The sequence below is a fragment of the Panthera tigris genome, chromosome A2 (assembly GCF_018350195.1).
Source record: "Panthera tigris isolate Pti1 chromosome A2, P.tigris_Pti1_mat1.1, whole genome shotgun sequence".
NCBI lineage: Eukaryota > Metazoa > Chordata > Mammalia > Carnivora > Felidae > Panthera > Panthera tigris.
Window position 1 is genome coordinate 52,757,623 of NC_056661.1, and position 23,001 is coordinate 52,780,623.

A 23,001-nucleotide genomic window follows, 5' to 3' on the forward strand; every position below is an offset into this window, starting at 1 on the left:
CAACGAATCATCAGGGAAATGCAAATCAAAACCACAACGAAATAATCACTTCACAGGTGTTAGGATGACTATTATCAAAAAGACAAGATAACAAATGTTGGCAAGGACACGGAGAAAAGGAAACCCTTGTAAAACTGTTACCTGGAATGTAAATTGGTATGGCCTCTGTGGAAAACAGCAAGGAGTTTCCTCAAAAAATTAAAAATAGAGCTACCATATGATCCAGCAATCCCACTTCTAGGTATATACAAAAAGGAAATGAAAATAGCATCTGGAGGAGATATGTGCACTCCCATGTTCATTGCAGCCTTATTCACAAATAGCTAAGATACAGAAAGAACCTATTAATGGATGACTGGATAAAGAAAATGTTGTGTGTATATGTACACAATGGAGTATTATGCACACACACACATACACTCACAAAGAAAGAAATCCTGCCATTTGCGACAATATGAATGAATCTGGAGGACATGTTAACTGAAATAAACCAAAGACAAATACTGTACAATCTCTCTTATACATGAAATCTAAAAAAGTCAAACTCATAGAAGCAGACAGTAGAAAAGTAATTACCAGGGATTGCCGGTGGTGGGAGAAATGGGGAGACGTTGGTTAAAGGGCATAAACGTTCAGTTAATAGATAAATAAGTTCTGAGGATCTAATGTACAGTATGGTGACTACAGGTAAAAATACTGTATTTTATACTTGAAATTTGCTTATGGAGTAGATCTTAAGCGTTCACTCCACATACACACAAAAAATTTGCTAATGTGAGGTGATGAATGTATTAGTTTGATTGTGATAATCATTTACATTGTATATGTATATCATACCATCATGCTGCACATCATAAGCATATACAATTTTGTCAATTATACCTCAATAAATCTGCAGGAAAAAAGAAAGAAAGGAGATCACATAAGAAATAGGTGAGGGGCGCCTGGGTGGCTCAGTCAGGTAAGCGTCTGACTTGACTTCAGCTCAGGTCATGATCTCATGGTTGGTAAGATCGAGCCCTGCATCAGGCTCCGTGCTAACAGCACAGAGCCTACTTGGGATTCTCTCTCCCTACTCTTCTCCTCCTCGAAATAAATAAATAAATGGAAAGGAAAGGAAAGGAAAAAGGAAAAAGGAAAGGAAAGAAAATAGGTGAGACAATGAGGCATTTCAATAGAATCTAAAGAAGAGACTTAAGGAAATGTGACTACTTTCTTCAACTTTCCTAAGGATGGAAACTGGAACAATTCCAAGGATTGGAAGAGATATTCTGAGTAGCTAGAAGTGTGTCTAAGGAAAGAAAGTTACAAGGATGTAGATTTTCACTCAATAATAAAATTGCTCTAACTCCTCAGTGTTCAACACTGAGGGTGTAGTGGAGTTATAAATTCTCCATCTCTTAGATTCAAGCAGAGGACAGAGAGCCGAACATCAGGAATATTGCAGAGAGCACCTCTGCATCAGAAAGAAGACTGAATAAGAGAATAACCAAGGTCCTGTCCATCCCTGTAATCCTACATATGTTTGCACAGAAGTCATCATAGGGAAGCAGAGGTCTGCTACAAGCTGGGTTCACCAGAAAACAGACTGAAACAGAGATACTGGCAGGACCTTGTTGTGACTGCGTGATAGCTCAACTTCTTCTGCTCCTGTGCCATTCCCTTCCCCTACAGGGACCATCCTGACAGCACGCCTCCAACCAACTTCCTGCACACTATCTCCATCTACTCCGTAAAACTTGATTTAATTGTAAAATGCTTTTGTTGCTATGGACTGTAGTTTTTTGTTATTGTTTGTAATGTTTATTTTTGAGAGAGCGAGTGAGCAAGCACGCACACAAGTTGGGGAGGGGCAGGGAGAGAGAGGGAGACACAGAATCCAAAGCAGGCTCCAGATTCTGAGCTGTCAGCACAGAGCCCAACATGGGGCTTAAACCCACCAACTGTGAGACCTGAGCCATCTGAAGTCGGATGCTTAACAGACTAAGCCACCCAGGCACCCAGCTATGAATTATAGTTTTTACACTTGATCTTAGCCAAAAGGCCAAGAAGTGATAGGATTGTAGTTTTTAAAACGTTTAATAAATACCGCTCTAGTTATCCTGATTTCAATATTACCCCATTTTAATCACTGTATAGTAATGCATATTGGAGATCTTTAATGCCTGATACAGCAAGTCCCTTTCCTCCCCACCCTTTATTTTTCAAAAATTTTGAGGGCGCTTGGGTGGCTCAGTCGGTTAAGCGTCCGACTTCGGCTCAGGTCATGATCTCACAGTTCATGAGTTCGAGCCCCCCGTCGGGCTCTGTGCTGACAGCTCAGAGCCTGGAGCCTGCTTCACATTCTATGTCTCCCTCTCTCTCTGCCCCTTCCCTGCTCATCCTCTGTCTCTGTCTCAAAAATAAACATTTAAAAAAAATTTTTTTTTAATTTGACATAAACTTTAGAATTGGCTTATCAAGTTAAAAATTACATTTGATATTCTGATGATTATACTGAATTATTGAATTTGATTAGAATTACATAGAATATGAATGTAACTGACATCTTTATTTGACTGAATCAAAATACAGTATTTTCTTTTATTCAGATCATCTTTATGCTACTCAACAGTTTTTTGTTTTGTTTTTTTTAACAGGGGCTTTTTTGTTTGTTTTTTAATGTTTATTTATTTTGAAAGAGAGCGACCATGAGCAGGAGAGGGGCAGAGAGAGTGGGAGAGAGAATCTTAAATAGGCCCCATGCCCAGCATGGAGCCCAACTCAGGGCTTGATCTCATGACTGCAAGATCATGGCCTGAGCCAATATCAACAGTCAGACACTTAACTGACTAAGCCACCCAGATGCTCTGCCATTCAACAATTTTATGATTTATTCACATAGGTCTTATGTGTTTCTTGTTATGTGTTTTCCTAAATATTTTATATCTATGGTTAATATGTGAATGAGACTTTTTTTAGAGATAATTTCTAACTGGTTATTACCAAGTGAGTAAGGATAATATTGATTTTTTTTCTTAATATTTTTTTTTTTTTTTGAGAGAGAGAAAGAGAAAATAAGCGGGGGAGGAGCAGAGGGAGAGAGAGAGAGAATCTTCGCATGCTCCACACCTAGCGCAGGGCCCAACACCGGGCTCAATCTCACAACCGCGAGATCATGACCTGAGCCAAAATCAAGAGTCACCACTCAGGTACCCCAAAGATAATTGATTTTTTAAATGCTACTGTTATAACCAGCCACCTTGAGTCTTTTATTAGTCCTGGTAGTTTATTCCTATTACAATACACAGGGAAGTTATGATTTTTCTAATAGACTACTTATAAACATCTGAAAATTATAGTTTGACTATACCTTCTCAGTTTTTAAAAATTCACTAGCTAGAATTCAATCCCTATCAAAATAACAGCAGCATTTTTCCAGAACTAGAACAAACAATCCTAAAATTTATATGGAACCACAAAAGATCCCGAATAGCCCAAGCAATCCTGAAAAAGAAGAACAAAACTGGAGGTGTCAAAATTCCAGACTTCAAGTTACATTACAAAACTGCTATAATCAAAACAGTATGGGACTGGCACAAAAAGAGACACAGAGATCTATGGGAAAGAAAAGAAAACCCAGAAATAAACCCACAATTATATGGTCAATTAATCTTTGACAAAGGAGGCAAGAATATACAATGGGAAAAAGTCTCTTCAACAAATAGTGTTGGGAAAACTGGACAGCTACATTGAAAAGAATGAAGCCAGATGACTTTCTTACATCATACACAAAAATAAACTCAAAATGGATTAAAGACCTAAATGTAAAGACCTGAAACCATAAAATTCCTAGAAGAGAGCACAGGTAATAATTTCTCTGACGTCAGTGGTAGTAACATTTTTCCAGATATGATTACTGAGACAAGGGAAATAAAAAAGCTAAAATAAACTACTGGGACTACATCAAACTTAAAAACTTCTGCACAGCAAAGAAACAATTAACAAAACTAAAAGCCTACTGAATGGAAAAAGATAGTTGCAAATAGCATATCCAATAGTTAGTATCCAAAATATAGAGAGAACTTATATAAAACTTATCAGAAAAACAAACAATCCAATTAAAAAACAGGCAGAAAACATGAAAAGACATTTCTCCAAAGACATCCATATCAAGAGACACATGAAAAGATGCTCAACATCATTCATCACCAGGGAAATGCAAATCAAAACTACAATGAGGTATCACCTCACATGGGTCTGAATGGCTAAAATCAAAAACACAAGAAATAACAAGTGTTGGCAAGGATGTGGAGAAAAAAGAACCCTCGTACACTGTTGGTGGAAATGCGAGCTGTATTTGTGGAAAACGGTATGAAGCTTCCTCAAAAAGTTAAAAATAGAACTACCCTATAATCCAGTAGTTGCACTACTGGGTATTTACCAAAAAAAGACAGGGGCACCTGGGTGGCTCCGTCAGCTGGGCATCTGACTTCAGCTCACGTTGTGATCTCATGATCTGTGGGTTCGAGCCCTGCATCGGGATCTGTGCCGACAGCCCAAAGCCTGAACCTGCTTCGGATTCTGTGTCTCCCTCTTTCTCTGCTCCTCCCCTGCTCACGCTCTGTCTCTCTCTCAAAAATAAACATTAAAAAAATTTAAAAAAAAACAAAACACTAATTCAAAGGGATATATGCATCATTAATTATAATAGCCAAATATGGAAACTGCCTAAGTCTCCACAGACAGATAAATGAATAAAGAAGATACAGGGTGTGTGTGTGTGTGTGTGTGTGTGTGTGTGTGTGAATGCATGTATATACATATATACATATATACATACATAAATTCACACACACACACACACACACACTATATGTATGATAGAACATTATTCAGCCATAATAAAGAATGAAATCCTGCCATTTGTAACAACACAGATGGAGCTAGAGAATATACTGCTAAGTGAAATAAGACAAAGACCCCATATGATTTTGGTCATATATTGAATTTAAGAAACAAATGAGCAAAGGAGAAAAAAAAAAAAAAAGACAAACCAAAAAAGACTCTTAATAGAGAACTGATGGTTACCATAGGGGAGATGGGAGAGAGGATGGGTAAAATACATGATGGGGATTAAAGAGGACCCTTACCATGATGAGCACTGAGTAATGTAAATAATTGCTGAATCACTATATTGTAACTTGAAACTAATGTAACACTGTATGTTAACTATAACAGAACTAAAATAAAATTAAAACTTGAAAAAAAAATTAACTAGGTAGAACCTGAAGATCAATGCTATTTGAGTTGTCTTGCCCCTGACTTAAACTGTTTCACCATTAAACATATTGATTATAGGTTTCTAAAAGGTAACTTTTATCAATGTAAGAAAGTTTCTTTTGAATCACGTCATGCTAAGTTTTTGTCATAAATTGATACTGAATTTCATTACATACTTTTTGGATTTCTGTCATGAATGTTATACAGATTTTTCTTCTTTTAATCTACTAAGGTAATACAAATAATGTATTACATTATAAGATTCCTGTTACTGAACTGTCCTTGCATTCCGGTGATGCGAACAACTTACTTGAACACGTAATATGTTACTTTTTTACTACACTGCTAGACTGATTTTTGTAACATTTAATTTAGGATTCTCATGTCTATGTCATAAGTGAAACTGACTTATATACATACGCTTTGTGCCTTCTTTGTACATTTTGGTATCATAATGATATTACCCTTACAGAAGAAGTCAGAAAGTGCTCTCTACACACCAGAAAAGTGTTATAGGGAAATTTGTTTCTTGAAGATTTGGTAAAATTCACTTATTAAGCCATCTGGGCCTCATATCTCAGACTACTTTTTCAATTTTTCCCATAATCATTGACCAATTCAAATCTTCTACCTCTCAATGATTCACATTAAAGCATCCGTTTCACCTACATTTTTCACTCTTTGTTATATCTATCTGTACTCATGATTATGCCACTCTTATCATCTCTAATGTTCTGTAATTGTATATATTCTCATTTCCTTAATCAAATTCACCAAAGAATTTGTCATTTGTTGGCCTATTTAAAAAACAAAACAAAACAGTTCTTGATTTTGTTTAGATTTACTAATTTTTATTTACAAAAATAAAAGCAGAGATCAATTATTTTCTTTCTACTCTGGTGCTATTATTATTACTACTACTACTATCAATATTTTGGTTGTTCACTGGGCCCATTAATTTCCTATTTTTCTAATAAATGCATTTTCTCAATACTTCTTTGGCCTCATCCCACCAGAACTTCCATCTGATGGATGTTTAAGATCTCTATTACTTCCTAATTTCCTTGTGATATTCTCCAAAATTTTGGATACTCAACAAAATTTTGTTGCCTATCTTCCAGATTACCAAATTTGTCTTTAATCACATCTGCCTAATTCTCAAGCAGATGTGCTTAACCTTTTAAGTTCAATAATACTAGTTTAAATTTCCATGAACTTTATTGCATAATCTTTTTTCATACCAGGCTATTATCTAACATATTCACCATCTCACATCTTTTTGAAGATACCAACTAATATGTTTTCAGCTTCTCCTATATTCCCCAAATTCTGCTTACTCTGGGTCTTTCTTTCATCCTATGTGTTTTCCATGAATGCTGGATGACCCTTTGACATTCATTCACACTTCAGAATAAAAGACGAGGTCAATCAACAAGGGCAGCTAATGCATGTCGGGGCTAGCGGCAGGTCTTTCCTTGGGGAGAGTCCCCATTCGGCTCTATGTAAGAGTAGAAGAGGTGTCCAGTGACAGGCTTTGCTTTGGGGTGTATGAGTGGGAAACAAGCAAGAAAATAGGCTGGGAGACAAATACACAAAACTGCCTAGATAAGAAAGTTTCCTCTAGTGGGGAAGGATTTTTGTGGACACTGCCTATGGGAAGGAAGGCTTACATTGTCTTGCCCACCCTGCTTTTTGTTGGGGGTGACCACCCTAATGTTAAGCTCCACTCTGCTTCTCTCTCAGATCCCTACACCCACCTGAGGAGTCCTCCCAAGAGAGAGCATTCACATTTTTCACAGTACAGGTCTCAGCTCTTAGCCGGAGGGTCACAGTTATAAATGGAATACTGTAGTTTCTCGAATTTGGCTCTAGGGCCCCTTCCTGTCAGTAGCGGTTAGGTTAGTCACCATAAGCTCTGCTTTTAATTCCATTTTCTTTTGCACCTGTGTTTTGGGTTATGATTTTTTAATTTTTATTTCCTTTTGTCAATCTAACCCCACCTGTTTCCAATTTTCCAGGAATTCTTCTTAACTTTTGGTCTACTAAAGGTAGGTACATTTTCTGGTTTTCTAACAGTATAGCAGATTTTAATGTCTGTATTTTGTTATTTTAAAGGATTTTTGGTAAGAGGGGAGCTAAAGGCATATGTTCAGGCTGACATTTTATCCCCAAAGTCCAGTTTGTTTTACAAAGTTCCTAAATGAAATATTCCTTTGTAATTTAAACTCTTTTATTCAAAGCACCCCAACTAACACTTTGCTAAGGAAAAGAAAAATCACTCTTCTCAACCCTTGCTTACTGCTGAACAAAACAGATTTCTGCTTTTTCAAGTTCATTAAAAAAGTGACTACAATCCAGTTAAACATGGCAAGTTCCATGAAAGAAATGACATTTAATATTTTTCAGAGGGAGAAACACACACACACACACACACACACACACACACATATATAAAATCTGATGAGAAAGGCAGTCCTAGAGAAAGAAATGGTAACTTCTCCAGATTTCAAATGGAAAGATTTATTCATTTCATTTACAAGGGATCAAGAGTTTGATCCAATAAATAGGCAGTTACAATAAATCTAAAACCACTAAGGATATAGCAGTTTGATATTTCAAACTTGGCTCTATTTCCCCTAAAAGTGAAAACCCAAACGTATTGCTTCTGCAAATTACACCCACATCAAATATCAATTCAATAAGTATTTCATAAGTGTGTAACATAAATCTTTAAAGAAAGCAAAGCAGGGGCACCTGGGTGGCTCAGTCGGTTAAGTTTCTGACTTTAGCTCAGGTCATGATCTCGTGGTTCATGAGTTCAAGCCCCGTGTTGGGCTCTGTGCTGACAGCTCAGAGCCTGCAGCCTGCTTCAGATTCTATGTCTCCCTCTCTCTCTGCCCCTCCCGCATTCACACTCTGTCTGTGTGGGTCTCTCAAAAATAAATAAATATTAAAAAAAAATTTTTTTTAAAGAAAGCAAAAGCAGATGAAGACAACATGTGGCCTGTCCTTAAACAACAGAAAATCTAAATAAGAAGAAAAATTAATCCAAATTAATTTCCATATCAAGTTAATGATAGATACTAGGAGAGAGTTTAATATTAAATACCACCTCTTTAGCTCTTAAAGAATTACCATAGTCATGGGGCACCTGGGTGGCTCAGTTGGTTAAGCGTCCGACTTTGGTTCAAGTCGTGATCTCGCCGTTTGTGGGTTCGACTCCCACGTCTGGCTCTGTGCTGACAGGTCAGAGCCTGGAGCCTGTTTCAGATTCTGTGTGTCCTCTCTCTCTGCCCCTCCCTCGCTCACACTCTGTTTCTCTCAAAAATAAACATTACCAAAAAAAAGAAAAGAAAAAAGAAAAGAACTGCTATAGTCATTCCCAACCACAATGAGAGAAGGGAGAGAAGCTAAAGTAAATTGCTTTTTTAAAAAACCTATTATTAAAAAAATAAATAAATAATAAAAAATAAAAAAAATAAAAAACCTATTATTATAGGTTATGTTAATATAAGTATTGAAACTAGACCAAAAAGCATATACTAGATACTTACAAGACAATCTTGGCAAGGAAATGCTTGTTTGGCTCACATGAAATTTTAAAAATCTAGACATTTTACATAAAAATCCAGGATTCAGTTTGTCTTGAACAATCAGAAAATTTGACAAATCCAGCCCCATAGTCCCATGTGAAAGCAGAAACCAGGAGCCAGTGGCATGCTAGTAAATGGTAACAAGTGGCTGTGTTGGGAGGAAAAACCAAAAAAGCCCACATCTGTGGCTTTTGCCATGGTGTAAATACCCCCACCGTGGCTGAGGACAAGTTTCCAACATGAGGTCCCAGCTGAGATGCACACAGCTGGCTCTCAGGAGCCAGCTCTGACAGTGACCGCAGCTAGATGATGGCTGCCTCCTGGAAAGGGGTCAAGAGCTGTGTTCTCCAGGATTCCCTCCTCCCTAAGGTCTTACACTTGGCAGCTTCGTGCACTTGGCACCAGTCTGCCCTCCCACCCCCTGTTATTCCCTCCACCCCAAAGAACTCCAGATCAAAGCTGGTGGCAGTACCAGGTACACTATAGCCAGATCACACACAAAAATCATTGCTTAGGTCCCAGGGCACCTAGATGGGTCAGTCAGTTACATGTCCGACTTTAGCTCAAGTCATGATCTCAAGGTTTGTGAGTTCAAGCCCCACACTGAGGAGCCAGGGGTGGCAGAGAAGACAGTGACTCCCAACGGTGAGTTTAGAAGACATACTCAACAAATGGCTGCAGGTGTGGGGGATGTGCGGAGAAGATCCTGATTAGGGCAGCGATTCTCCAGATGCAGAGAGGGAAAGAGAGAACCCCCCAGGAGGGAGGAACATGCTGGGAAGCAAAGGGGACACTGAGGAAGATGGGCATCAAATGAAAAAATAAGTACTTCATCCAAGGAGTCTCAACTCTGACATTTTAAATTGAATTGCAACCGACATTAAAATTAGCTCATTATATTTTCATGTGTATTAAAGGAAAGTGTGGATTTCTAAAGACTGAGAAATATTGGGTTAAAAGAAACATAATAAACCATCCTCAAGTGGCTAAAGAGCTATTCAGTGGAAGAATCTATTTCCAACATCCATTATCCTAATTAACAAGCCATTATTTTCACTGGCGGAGATCCATTTCTAACATGTAGTATGCTAATTTGAGTTGATATAAAAGCACAAAAACTAGCAGAGACATTTGTAGTAGCTATCTCTGGAGGGCAGCCCTTCTGACCAAATGCCAGGTGCTGACCCTGGGAGGCAACCTTTGATTAAAGCGGCTGACCACACCTAGAGTGTCTTAAGTTAGCACATAAATACTATCCCGCCTTATGTTTTATGAACCTTTTAAAAGTAAAATAAACTTTTGGGAGATGGTATTTTCAATGCCACTGTTCAGAAAAGGGAAATAATTGAAAGCACAAAGCATATTATTAGTGAATCCAACCTTTAGAAAGGGGAGTAAATTCAGTCCTTATTTTGAAAATCAAAAGGCTTGGGAACACGGAGTCAGAGGAGGCAGCTCCCCAAGACCACGTGATTCCCTGCCCTGGAGAATGTTGCACTTCCCACCCCAGCAACAGCTGCCACTCAGTTATTAACTGCGCCTCTGACAATCCTGGCGTGGGACTGCATACGAAGGCACAGAAAGGAGACATAGGGCAAGTGTTTTGTTTCGGTTTTTTTACACTTTAATCTTGAATTCGGCATCCAACTTTTCCAAGCTTAATTTTTTCTCTGACACCTCCCACTCAGCCTACTGCAAAAGTTCTTGTTATAACCATCAGATGAAAATGTTTGGCAAACTATTATTATCAAGTGGAATACAGTACTCCTTTTGGTTTGTACATTATTAGTAGTAATAGTGACCATTGTAATGAGTCATTTTTGCTAGTGTTAAAAAAATTAATTCCTTAGAGACGAGCCTTTTACTACAGCAGTTACTTTACTACCAACAGAGGTTTATAAAATGCCAACCACATGCATCAAATGGCACGTGCTTGGAATATGAAGTGGTGCAGAACAGGACCCTTGCCTTGATCAAGTCTAGGATCTAACAGACTCAAAGAACCTTAGGTCAGAGAGTGTGGCCACCCACCCGCTGCCAACTCTCTTCTACAATGACTAACCAGTGGTTATCTCTTCTCCGCTTGAACACTTTAGCAATAAGGGATCTGTTACTCAGTGAGGCCACCCATGCCATCAGACCCTCTTAACTGAAAGATATTTACTAGAAAAGAAAGTCCCATATAAAGAGAAGTTCTGTGGGGCCCCTGGGTGGCTCAGCTGGTTAAGCGTACGACTCTTGATTTCGGCTCAGGTCATGATCTCATGGTTTGAGATGGAGCTCTGCAGTCGGCTCTGCACTGACAGCGTGGAGCCTACCTGGGATTCTCTCTGTCCCTCTCTCTAACCCTCCCCCATTCATGCCGGTGTTCCCTCACTCTCTCTCAAAATACATAAGTAAACTTAAAAAAAAAAAAAGTTCTGTGGCAGTGGGCATCTGAGTCATGGACACACAAGAGAAAGCACAGTTCCTGTGGTTCCTGAATACGTGCTACCATACATCCTAAATATTTCACTGATTACAGCTACTTAATACTTATGAAATGCTATTTCACTGGTTGGGAAACATTTTCCAAAGAAAAACCTCTTTGCTAACTTATTACTGGAGGTAGTAAAACAGAAGTTTTCTATGTATGTATGTATGTATATATACACTTTCAATCATTCAGCAGTCAAGTCTTCAATGCCCTCCCTCTGAGAAGGCACACAGAGAAAAATTAAGGGCTTAAGCTTCAGAGTCCAGCTACTTGACTTCAAATCTCAGCACTGCCACACCACTTAAGGATCCTTATTTATTAGTATAATCAAGTACTGTAATTAGTATTCAAATTACTTAAAGTATGTAAGCCTCAGTTCCCTTCTCTAGAAAATGGGACTCATTAAAACACCTACTTAACAAGGTTTTCATGAGAACAAAACGAGGTAATACAGTGATTAAACTGAGGTCCACAGACAAAGCTCAGAGGTCTGTGACAATTTTTACTTGTGTTGTTATTTCAAACAGAATCTTTTTAAAAATCTGACATAAGCAGGAGCGCCTGGGTGGCTTAGTTGGTAGAAACATGTGACTCTTATTCTCCAAGTCATGAGTTCAAGTCCCACACCAGACCTAGCGTTTACTTTAAAAAAAAGAAAATCTTGGGTTGGGGGACGAGAAATCTGACATAACCATATTCTGAATCAGACATCTACGATACAACCAGGTATACTGGCACATGATTTCAGAGATGTTTGCATTTCTTCCTAGTCTAATGAGAAAATGACAGAAATTAAGTCTAATATGAAATTGAAACATCTGCACTAGGAAAAACATCACCACCATCTGTGCAATGACGTATCTTCTTACAAGAGTGTGCAAAGATAAAAGTGGGGAGGAAACTGTATCAGAGGACACACAGCAGTACAGGCACCCTAACATTGAAGAATCAACCCCAGCATGGCAGCGGTATCATACTAGTGGAAGAGGCTTTAGTTGTAGCCCATTACTATCTACTGTATCATGCCTAACTTTTATGGCTATATTTAAATTATAAATTCATATTCTGGTTATGACATTGTACACGAACTAATGCATAAAGGTTTTACGCCTACTATTACGCTTATATAAGTAACATTTTAATAAAGACAAGCATTTTGTGATTATGCAAGACAGTATTCTCATTTGTAGGAAACATATTTACTTAGGAGTAAAGAGGCATGATACCTCCTACTCTCAGGTGTTTCAGGAAAAATAATCCGCATAAACATATGTGTATATACGCATATATATACACATATGTATATGTAAATATATGCACATATACATGAGAGACAGTGTCAAAGGAAATGGTACAAAATATAAATGGTTAATTTGGTTAAAGAATACATGATAGCCAAGGAATTACAGCACCTGACACTTAGGGGGATCTAGCCCCTCCTTAAAGATCCAGATCCAGAATTCCCCAAAGAATATTATTAGACCAATGACTCTCAGCTGGGAAGAGGGACCCACCATCAGAATCACCAAGTCAGGCATTTTCAGAATGCTTACAAACACCCGTTCTTCCTCTCTTTGGGAATCATTGCCACAGTAAGCTACTGTCATGGATGGAAATGCGTGGTATCCCTCTCAGGTGTTTTAAGATACCAAGAATAAAAATAACTAATGCAATAAAACAAAACCATCAAATTGGGCTACAAATGATCAGATGGGTGTCCTCTCCATCAGTGCCTATTAGGTAGGCTCAACAGTGTCAAGCTACAGTTAGGAGCACACTTTAGGGAACAAGATGGAGCTAATTAGATTTAACCAAAGGGGAGTAACCAGAATTTGAGCCCTGACTCTAAAATGTGGGAACAATGTAGCCTGAGAACATGGAAGAAATGTGTCTAAACAGTCACGTTTGCTCACAACTGGTGTGCCAAGACCTCCCGTCCTCTTGAAAGGAACTGATGTCATTCCTGTCTAGTCACCGATATATTCCAGCATGTCTGAATCCTCTGGCTCACTGTATTTTCATGACCCATGTGTTAGTCAAGTCTTCCCAGCACCTAAATGGAGGAGCCAGCAGCAAGTTTATCCAACAAAAGAGATATAAAGTAAATCATGTTTTTTCAAGTGCATTCATTAGTGAATCCTAAAGTCTATTTAATGAGTCATGACCCAACTTTCATAAAAACAAAGCAGAATATAAAGAACAGGCACATCTCCATGCACTCAGGGTAATTTCTGCTTCATGAAGCTTTTGTATCATTTATGTCAATATATCAGTACAATATAAATGCTTTTCTACCCTGTGCCATGGTCAGAAATGTTTGAAAGGTACCCTAACAGACGCTGGGAGGAAAAACAAGAGACTAAGAGGATAGAGGAAGAAAGAGACAGGAGCAGATCCAGCCAATATGCTCAAAGCAAAGTGGTGGCTAAAGCCCCTGTAACCTGTGCACACAGCAGCCAGTTACTATACTGATGCAGAGGATGGTCAGGATCTTGCAGGAAGGAAATTTACCTGTGAAAACAGGACACGAGTGCAACTGATCATCATGTTATAATTAATCAGACAAGCTTTTTTTCCTTTTTAAGGCAAAATAGACTACAACCTATATACATGAAAATATCCCATGTATCAGGGGGGCATCAGTCCCCTCTAATAAGAAAAGCTTGTATTCCTGGCCATTCTTTACTTGGAGGATTATGGTAATTTACACTTCATCATTCAGTCAACTTGCAGTGAACTTCACCAAGTGAGGAGTTCGTGAATTTCTAGGAGCAAGTGGGTGCAGCAGCAACCCCTACAAAGACTGGCTTGTGTTCCTGTTCTCCCCACTTCAATCACACCAACTTTATCCCATTTTTCCTGATCGTATGCACGCTCATCAGAGCGAATCCAAAGTGCTATCTCCTCCACCAAAATCCTCAAAACCAAAATTTCACAGTTCTTAAAATTATTTTTTTAATGTTTATTTATGAGAGAGAGAGAGCACACACAAGCAGGGGAGGGACAGAGAGAGAGGGACAGAGGATTGAAAGCAGGCTCCGCCCTGACAGCAGCAAGCCCAACGTGGGCCTGAACTCACTAACAGCAAGATCATGACCTGAGCCAAAGTGAGACACTCAACTAATTGATGCACCCAGGTGCCCCTCAAAATTATTTTATTCTAAGTGAAGACGTCAGCAGATACAAGATCTTCTCATCAGAAGCCACATGAACAAAATTACCAAAAATATTTTGTAAAAATCACAATAAAATAAATTATGTTAAAGATGCACCAAAGTGGGGGCGCCTGGGTAGCTCGGTGGGTTAAGCGTCTGACTTCAGCTCAGGTCATGATCTCATGGTTGGTAAGTTAGAGCCCCACATCGGGTTCTGTGCTGACAGCCCGGAGCCTGTTTCAGATTCTGTGTCTCCCTATCTCTCTGCCCCTCCCCTGCTTGCTCGCTTGCTCGCTCTCTCTGTCAAAAATAAAGCAAAACATTAAAAAAAAAAAAAAAAAAATACATAAATTAAAAAAAAAAAAAAAAAAGACACACCAAGGTGTTGTTCTAAACATCAGTGCTAACATGTCTTATCCTCAAATTTTGTTCAATTTTGACTACTAAAAATAAACCTGGAAAAAGGTTGGGGTCGTCCCAGCACCAGCATTAATTACGACTGAAAGAAGAGATTCCTGCAGCACAGGGAAAAATGGGCAATCTCATGTTGTATTCTCATTAAGTACCTTCCAGGATTACCCTGGGTGCTGATTAAATCAATGTCTCATGAGCGGTGGAATGATTATTTTAAGTAAATGTATTCCTTCTAGGCCATCCAGATAAGTGACTATTGTGTGACTACAAAACCACCATTTCACTATTGACTTCAGCTCTACAGTGTACCATTGAGATATTTCTTCTATTCTCTGCTAGTAAACATAATGAAGCCTTAAGGCTATCAGGTATTACAGATCCAAGTCCTAATAGGTACTGTTCTCTTCAAAATACTCAAACAATAACATCTTCAAAAATGCCTAAGTTTTCAGTTCTCCATGAGCAAAAGAAAAGAGAATCATTTAGGTCACCTACAGGAGTCGGGAAACCGATCTCAAGTAGTAGAACATTTTTCTGTTTGTAATAAGACACCCAAATCAGATTACATACACAAGACTTTTTTAAATGTTGAGGAGAATGCTAAATGTAAGAGCAATTTACAACAAAAGCTAAAATAGAACTAATCTGGGGCAGAGAAAGCTAATTCAAGCTGAACAAGCCCAAGTAGGTCTTAAGAAATCTACTGGAAGACTCTGAACTTAATGCTCAACTTTGCCTATAAATAGAATAAATTTTAACATACTTACATGACTAGATAATAGAAAATACAATGAATGCCTGGTTTTTGAGCTCTGTGCTCCTGTGGGTGATGATGCACAGAGCATCATAGCAAAAAAGTTTCTCAAAAATGTTGCCTGATGTTAATAATAATGACTATACACATCTTTGGACTTTTTCCCTCTTCTTTAAACGTAAAAAATGATCCTGAGAAACTGAACTCATTCCAGAGGGATTCCAGAATCATGCCAGAGTCCAAAGAAGAATATTCCAGAATGAAGGCTACTCTGTGATCGTTCTGGCCTTGTATACGCATATATCCTTACTCTGCAAATCATTAACAGATGTGCTGAACACAGGAAGAAAGTAAGAATTCCTGTCTCCCTTGGCATTATCGTTCTATTTCTATCACCAAGTATGCCCAGTCTCCCCCTTCTATGCATTTTATAGCTGCAAGTGTCTAAGTTCATAAGCTCCATAAAGGCAGTGGCTGTCCCTTGTTCATCTATGTGTGCCCCTTTTATATAAGAATTCAACCCTTGTTCATTGAACTGGTAACTATACAGGTCTCCTGCCTGAACACAGTGACCCTGAAGCTGGGCTCCAGAATCGAACCTGAGAAGGTAGGAGAAAAAAAGAAGACACTTTTACTCTCTACATCCAGGACACGAAGGGCAGCCTCAAGGTCATTACTTCCATTTATCATTTGTATGAACACTATCTTGTTTTACTGATCCTAACTAAATGCGGGCATTATACAACAGAAATTAAAAATACTATCTAGGGGCACCTGAGTGGCTCAGTTGGTTAAGCATTCGACTTCACCTCAGGTCATGATCTCACAGGTCATGGGTTCAAGTCCTGCCTTGGGCTCGATGCTAACACCTCAGAGCCTAGAGCCTACTTCAGTTTCTGTGCCTCCCTCTCGCTCTGCCCCTCCCCCACTCACTATTGGGCGCGCACGCTCTCTCTCTCAAAATGAATAAACATTAAAAAAAGTTTTGTAATACTGTCTAATAAAGTATAAAAACTTCTAAATTAACTATATTCATACTTAATGAAGCTTGTAACTAGCTATTCAAGTCAGCAACATGTACTGCAATCTTAGAGACATAAAGGAGCTTTTCATGCTTTTCAGCAATCTTAGATAAAAGCCCACAACCTGAGTTGCCTCTCCCTAACTTAGCGTCCCTAGAAATGATACATAACATCCCTGAGTTTCGATTTCTTTAGGAAGGGATAATTATACTACACCAATGGATAGTTATATCCCCCCCCCCACCCAACAATCCAAAACCTAAATAAATGTAAATTATGCAAGAGGTTTAAAAAAAAAAAAAAAAAACCCTCTAATTGTTACCTCATCCAATCACTAGTTTAAAGATAACTTCGTGTGAGTGTTGGTGTTAGGAGAGGGTGGGAAGACCCAGGCACACTGATAATACACAGGACTAGAATAAGCCCAACCACAAGCCAACAAAACTGCCCAAAGTGAACACATTATGGCAATCCCCACCAGGAGCCAAGAGCTAAGATAGGCACTATCTATACAATAGCCCATTTAATCCTCACAAATACTTTGTGTTATTTCATGTTAGGAATGAGGAAACTGAGGCTTAGAAAAATAAAAGTCCTAGACAGTAAAAAGGCAGAGCTTACATTTTAAGGATATGCACTTTCCAGTCTGCCTATTCATTAAGACTTGAATTGGAAAGTAGTTCATCTTTAAGAATTTATAGTGTATACTGTATGCTAGCCAACTTGACAATACATTATATTTTTAAAAAATCTATAAAGAACTTATCAAACTCAATACCCAAAAAGCAAATAATCCAGTGAAGAAATTGGCAAAAGACATGAACACTTTTCCAAAGAAGACATCCAGATGACTAACAGATGAAAAGATCTCAACATCACTCATTATCAGGAAAATACAAATCAAAACCACAGTGAGACACCACCTCACATTGGTCAGAATGGCTAAAATTATCAACTCAGGAAACAACAGATGTTGGTGAGGATGCGGAGAAAGGGGAACCCTTTTGCATTATTGGTGGGAATGCAAACTGGTGCAGCCACTCTGAAGAACAGTATGGAGGTTCCTCAAAAAATTAAAAATAGAACTACCCTATGACCCAGCAACTGCAATACTAGTTTTTATCCAAAGGATACAGAAATACGAAAATGCTGATTTGAAGGGGCACATATACCCCAATGTTTACAGCAGCCCTATCAATAATAACCAAAGTATGGAAAGAGCCCAAATGTCCATCAACTGATGAATGGATAAAGAAGATACAGTGTGTGTGTGTGTGCATGTATGTGTATATAATGGAATATTACTCAACAATCAAAAAGAAAGAAATTTTGCCATTTGCAAAAATATGGATGAAACTAGAATGTATGCTAAGCAAAATAAGTCCATCAGAGAAAGACAAATATCATATGATTTCACTCATACATGGAATTTAAGAAACAAAACAGAAAGGAAGGAAAAATAAGATAAAAACAGGGAGGCAAACCATAAGAGAATCTTAAATACAGAAAACAGGGCTGCTGGAGTGATGTTAGTGGGGGGATGGACTAAATGGGAGATGGGCAATAAGGAGGGCACTTGTTGGGATGAGCAATGGGTACCATACATAAGTGACAAGTCACTAAATTCTACTCCTGAAACCATTATTACACTATATGTTAACCTGGATTTCAATAAAAAAATAAAAATTAAATAAAAAAAGAATTTATAGTGTATAAAAGCTCAACCTTAGAAATTTTTTTGTTTTTAGCATTTTAGTGCTTAGAAAAAGAAAACTTGGTTCCCACATAAAACAGTCACCCTTGCAAATACTGTTCGACAAGCAATTTTAACTTTGAAAAAGAACTTATTTAAAAACTTAAATAAAAACTTAACTAAAAACCCTAGGATGAGCAGGAAACCCACTTTAACACATTGTGGAATAACCTCATGGAGAACAATGTCATGTTCTTTTTCCTTTCACCTGTCCCCCACCACATTAGTGAATTTTCCCCCCAATATTTGCTGTTTCTCACTCACGCAAATGGAATTTTCAAGACTATTTTCCATCACATACATACGTGCTACCTATGACAGGAATGCTCTTGGATGATTTTTTCCACCTCTAGTTCTCTCCTGGTCAATTTGTCTGTCAAGCAACACATATTTATGTAAACTTCCAGAGTCCCTAAGTGTCTCTTAAGGACTATCTTCACTCAAGAGCTGGGAAGCCAGGAAGGACAGGACTTCCTCGAGTTAACCCTTGGAGCTGTGGTATCCAAAGATGACATTTACAAGACTTACATGTTCTAGCACTTGAAAATGAAAAGGAGAATACTAAGTTGTTCTGAGAACAACCAAAGTTAACTGCACATAACCATCAAACTGTGTGGAGAAACACGTGAGTCTATGATAATGCAGGAGACAAGGGGACACAGGTAAAAAGTGCTTTAAAACAGGTTCATGACTTACGTTTTTCATCATCAGCATGCACAAGAGACGCTGCCCTTGACAAAACATCCAATGGCGTCTCCATTCCTGGTTGGAGCCTAGACGGAAAAAAAAAGAGAGACAAAGAATAGAATTTAAAGAGAATTCAAAGGACTCCTTAAGAATTCTGGTAGTTAACAATTAGAATGATTCCCCCATGAAATGCAAATCACAATCCTGAGGATGAAAATCTTCCCAATCTGTGAAGAAATGCAGTGGATTTGGTTCAGGCACAAATAGAGGAAAGGGTTAAATTCCATTCTGTGTACTAAGCTAAACCTTGCAGATTCCAAGAAACAGCTAGTGTTAGAACTAAAAGAAGGGATATTGTGAATATTCATGCCCATGTTATTTGTGCTTATAAATGTTTATGTGCATGCATAAAAACATGCCCATTCAGACATACCAAGTAAAAAACAGCTTCGGAACAAAGGCTACTCTATGAACGTAGTGGTACTACCAGTCTGAGATTTCTGTTGTGGTGGTGGTGGTTGTTGGTTTATTAGTTTTAACAAAAATGACTAAGCTCGAACCATTCTGTTCATTCACCTACTTAGCTGAGAGACTCTTTGTGACCTTGTCACTTAATATACTCAATGTACTAGTGAAAGGTCTGTGAATTCCAGGGGTGAATTAAATAGTATTTGAAGTCCAATAAGAATCTTTATTTTAAAATGAGTTAAATGGCATTTTAACTTAAGTAGTATTCTAAGCCCAATATGTTTATCTTTCTTTAAAATTTTTTTATGTTTATTTTTGACAGAGAGACAGAGACAGAGAGAGAGAGAGAGCGCGCACACGCACGCGCATGAGTGGGGGAGGGGCAGAGAGAGAGAGAGAGAGAGGGAGAGGGAGAGGGAAACACAGAATCTGAAGCAGGCTCCGGGCTCTGAGCCGTCAGCACAGAGCCCGACGCGGGGCTCGAACTCATGGACCTTCAGATCATGACCTGAGCCGAAGTCGGATGCAAACAGACTGAGCCACCCAGGCGCCCCTGTGTATCTTTATTTTAAAATATGTTTTGGGGAGCCTGGGTGGCTCAGTCGGTTAAGCATCTGACTTCAGCTCAGGTCATGATTTCACGGTTCGTGAGTTCGAGCCCCACATTGGGCTCTGTGCTGATGGCTAGGAGCCCGGAGTCTGCTTCAGATTCTGTGTCTCCCTCTCTCTAACCCTCCCCTGCTCGCATTCTCTCTTTCTCAAAAATAAATAAACATTAAAAAAACATTTTAAATATGTTTTGTAAGTACCCACTATCACCACCACCCATCACCAATTTATCTACTGCCATGTTTTCTAATAAGCCTGGGTTTTATTTTTAATTGTTTTCTTAAATTACAGCATACATATAAAAGCAAAGACTGCAGAACATTTAAAGATGGTGGGTCCTAGAAAATCAGGCCACCTCGCCCAATTTTTATTTTCCAGATTACTTACACACACACATACATACACAGGCACACATACACAATTACTGGGAAAACAGACATACTCTATTAGTTCAACTGAGAGAAATATCTTCTTAACTATACCCTTTAAAGACAGCAATGGAACACCTGCTTGGGATTCTCTCCCTCCCTCTCCCTCTGCTCCTACCCCGCTCACGTGCCCACACTCTCTCAAAAAGATAAATTAATTAAAAAAGACACTCAGCATTTAATCAGACTTCTTCAACATTTACTGAGTAACTACTAGGTATGTACCAGTTACAAGACATGGTGGATCAGCTTGCTTTATAATATTCGTATTTCAGGTCCCCAAAGAAACATCAAGTCTTGACTGGCAATGTAACTTCATTCAACAAACGTGAACTATGGGGACGCCTGGGTGGCTCAGTCAGTTAAGGGTCCAACAGCAGCTCAGGTCATGATCTCACTGTTGGCTTCTGAGCCTGAGCCCCACGTAGGGCTCTCTGCCCACAGAGCCCACTTCGGATCCCGTCTCCCTCTCTCTCTCTGCCCCTCCCCTGCTCATTCTCGCTTTCTCTCAAAAATAAATAAACATTAAAAAAAAATTATCTACTAGGTGCTGCCAAGGTGGGAAAAAAAAATCAAAGGCCAGTAGTTGTTTTCAAAGAGCTTTCAATCTGTACAGTAGACATGCCTACAAGAAAGTAGTTTAAGGCAGTGTTTTCTAAAGTGTTTTGTACTATATGTTCATATTTTACAAGAAAAAATTTTTCTAGAAATAAGTTCAGGAAACACTGAAGTAAACTGAACTAAGCAGCTTCCTGTGCTTGGAATATACTGCTAGGCATTCCTCCTGGAGAGGCTCAGGCAGTGGGGGTATTTACCTCTGGATAGATGAAATCTCTCAAATTTCACTGGCCATTCATTTAACCTGAAAGATCTCTTAGGGAACACTTAGGGAAATAATGGATTAAGGTAAAGTGTGCTAAGTGCCACAACAGTGGTATAAACAAAATCCTACAGAAATACAGATGAATTCTGAAAGACTGTAGAGAAAACAGAACCATGAGCTGAACCTCTGAAGAATGGATAGAAAAGTTCTTCCAGAATGGAAGAACAAAAGGACAATCTATTCAGGAACAAGTTGCCCCAATCAGCTAGAAGACAAGAATAAAACGGGAACAGGAAGTAGGAGACAGGGATGGGAGTTTCGATCGGGGCCACATTATGGAAGGACTGAGGGCTCTGACAAAAGTTGGGTTTGATTGTGTACGTGTTAGGGATCCACTGCAACCTCTGAGCAGAGAACTGACTTGGTCATCTACATATTCAATGAAAATTATTCTGATAGGACCATGTAGTCCCATTCTACAGAATGGGAAGCTAAAGACAGGGTAAACAATATGAAAGAGCTACGCAGAAGGTAATGAGGGGCACTGTTAAGGGAGCTGTGGGGACAGGAGAAAACCAGAGACAAACTGACAGGGTTTGGAAGGTCTCGAAATATGAGAGGAGACAAAGACAAATACTGTTTAGTTTCTTATATGTGAAATCTAGAAGAAAAACAAATTAATCGAGACAGAGAACAGTTTGCTGGTTACAGGGTGGGGTAAGGAGGGGATAGGTGAAAGTGGTCGACAAAAATAAATCAATTGCTCATCAACACCAGAAATGGGGGCTGTCAGTCACTGCAAGAGCAGTGACGTCATAAACCAGAGTTCATACCTTCTTTTTCAGAGACAAGGGAAGAGGAGTAAAATCAGAAAAATAAAAGAAAATGTAATGGCATTCACATTCATAATCATCTTGGTAAGACAGAAAAGATCACCTCCTGAGAGTAAGGATTTTTGAACTTGTTCAAAGAAGAAGAAAGGTTTGCTGAACTCCCAAGAACTCCGTCTTACCCGTCTTTATCTAAGCCAGTTTCCTATTCAGGCAAGATTTGGGCTTAAAGTCTTTTATTTGGATTAAGTAAATGCTGATAAGCATTCTACTCCATAATACAAAATTTAGACTCAAATTCCTTAATTTCCCCATGAAATTGAAGTTCTGAATGACCTTGCCTTCCTGATCACACACTCTTGACTCTCCTCCAGCAACGTGAAAATTCTAAACCCAAATAGATACCCATTAACACATGCCTTAAGTTATGCAAATTACAAGTGTTGTGCATAGAAGCAAAATATCAAAGCATAAAAACATCAAATAACACAAATAAGTAGATGCAGAATCTTAGCATCTAGGAGATTACATATTTAAATGTATTCAGATACTATGAATTCCAAACCCCCAAGCGACTTAACGTTCAAAGTAGGCAGATAAGAGATTAGGTGTTTAAGGTTCACCTGCAAGGCACCTGCCATCTGCTGCAACCTTATTAATGAAACCAATCAATTTTTATTACACAATTATTCTGAGTTCAGGGAAGTACTCAAAAGAAAAGAGAAAC

At 38.7% G+C, this 23,001-nt stretch overlaps 1 protein-coding gene across 2 annotated transcripts in view; it reads right to left on the bottom strand.

Moving 5' to 3' along the window:
• The window catches only part of VGLL4 (vestigial like family member 4), a 166,795-nt gene that overhangs the window by 132,170 nt on the left and 11,624 nt on the right, over positions 1-23,001 (bottom strand). For both annotated transcript variants that reach the window (XM_007075451.3, XM_007075452.3), the window contains exon 2: positions 19,126-19,202. In XM_007075451.3, the coding sequence (XP_007075513.1) occupies positions 19,126-19,189 (64 nt within the window). In that variant the 5' untranslated portion in view covers positions 19,190-19,202. The remainder of the gene's footprint in view (positions 1-19,125; positions 19,203-23,001) is intronic.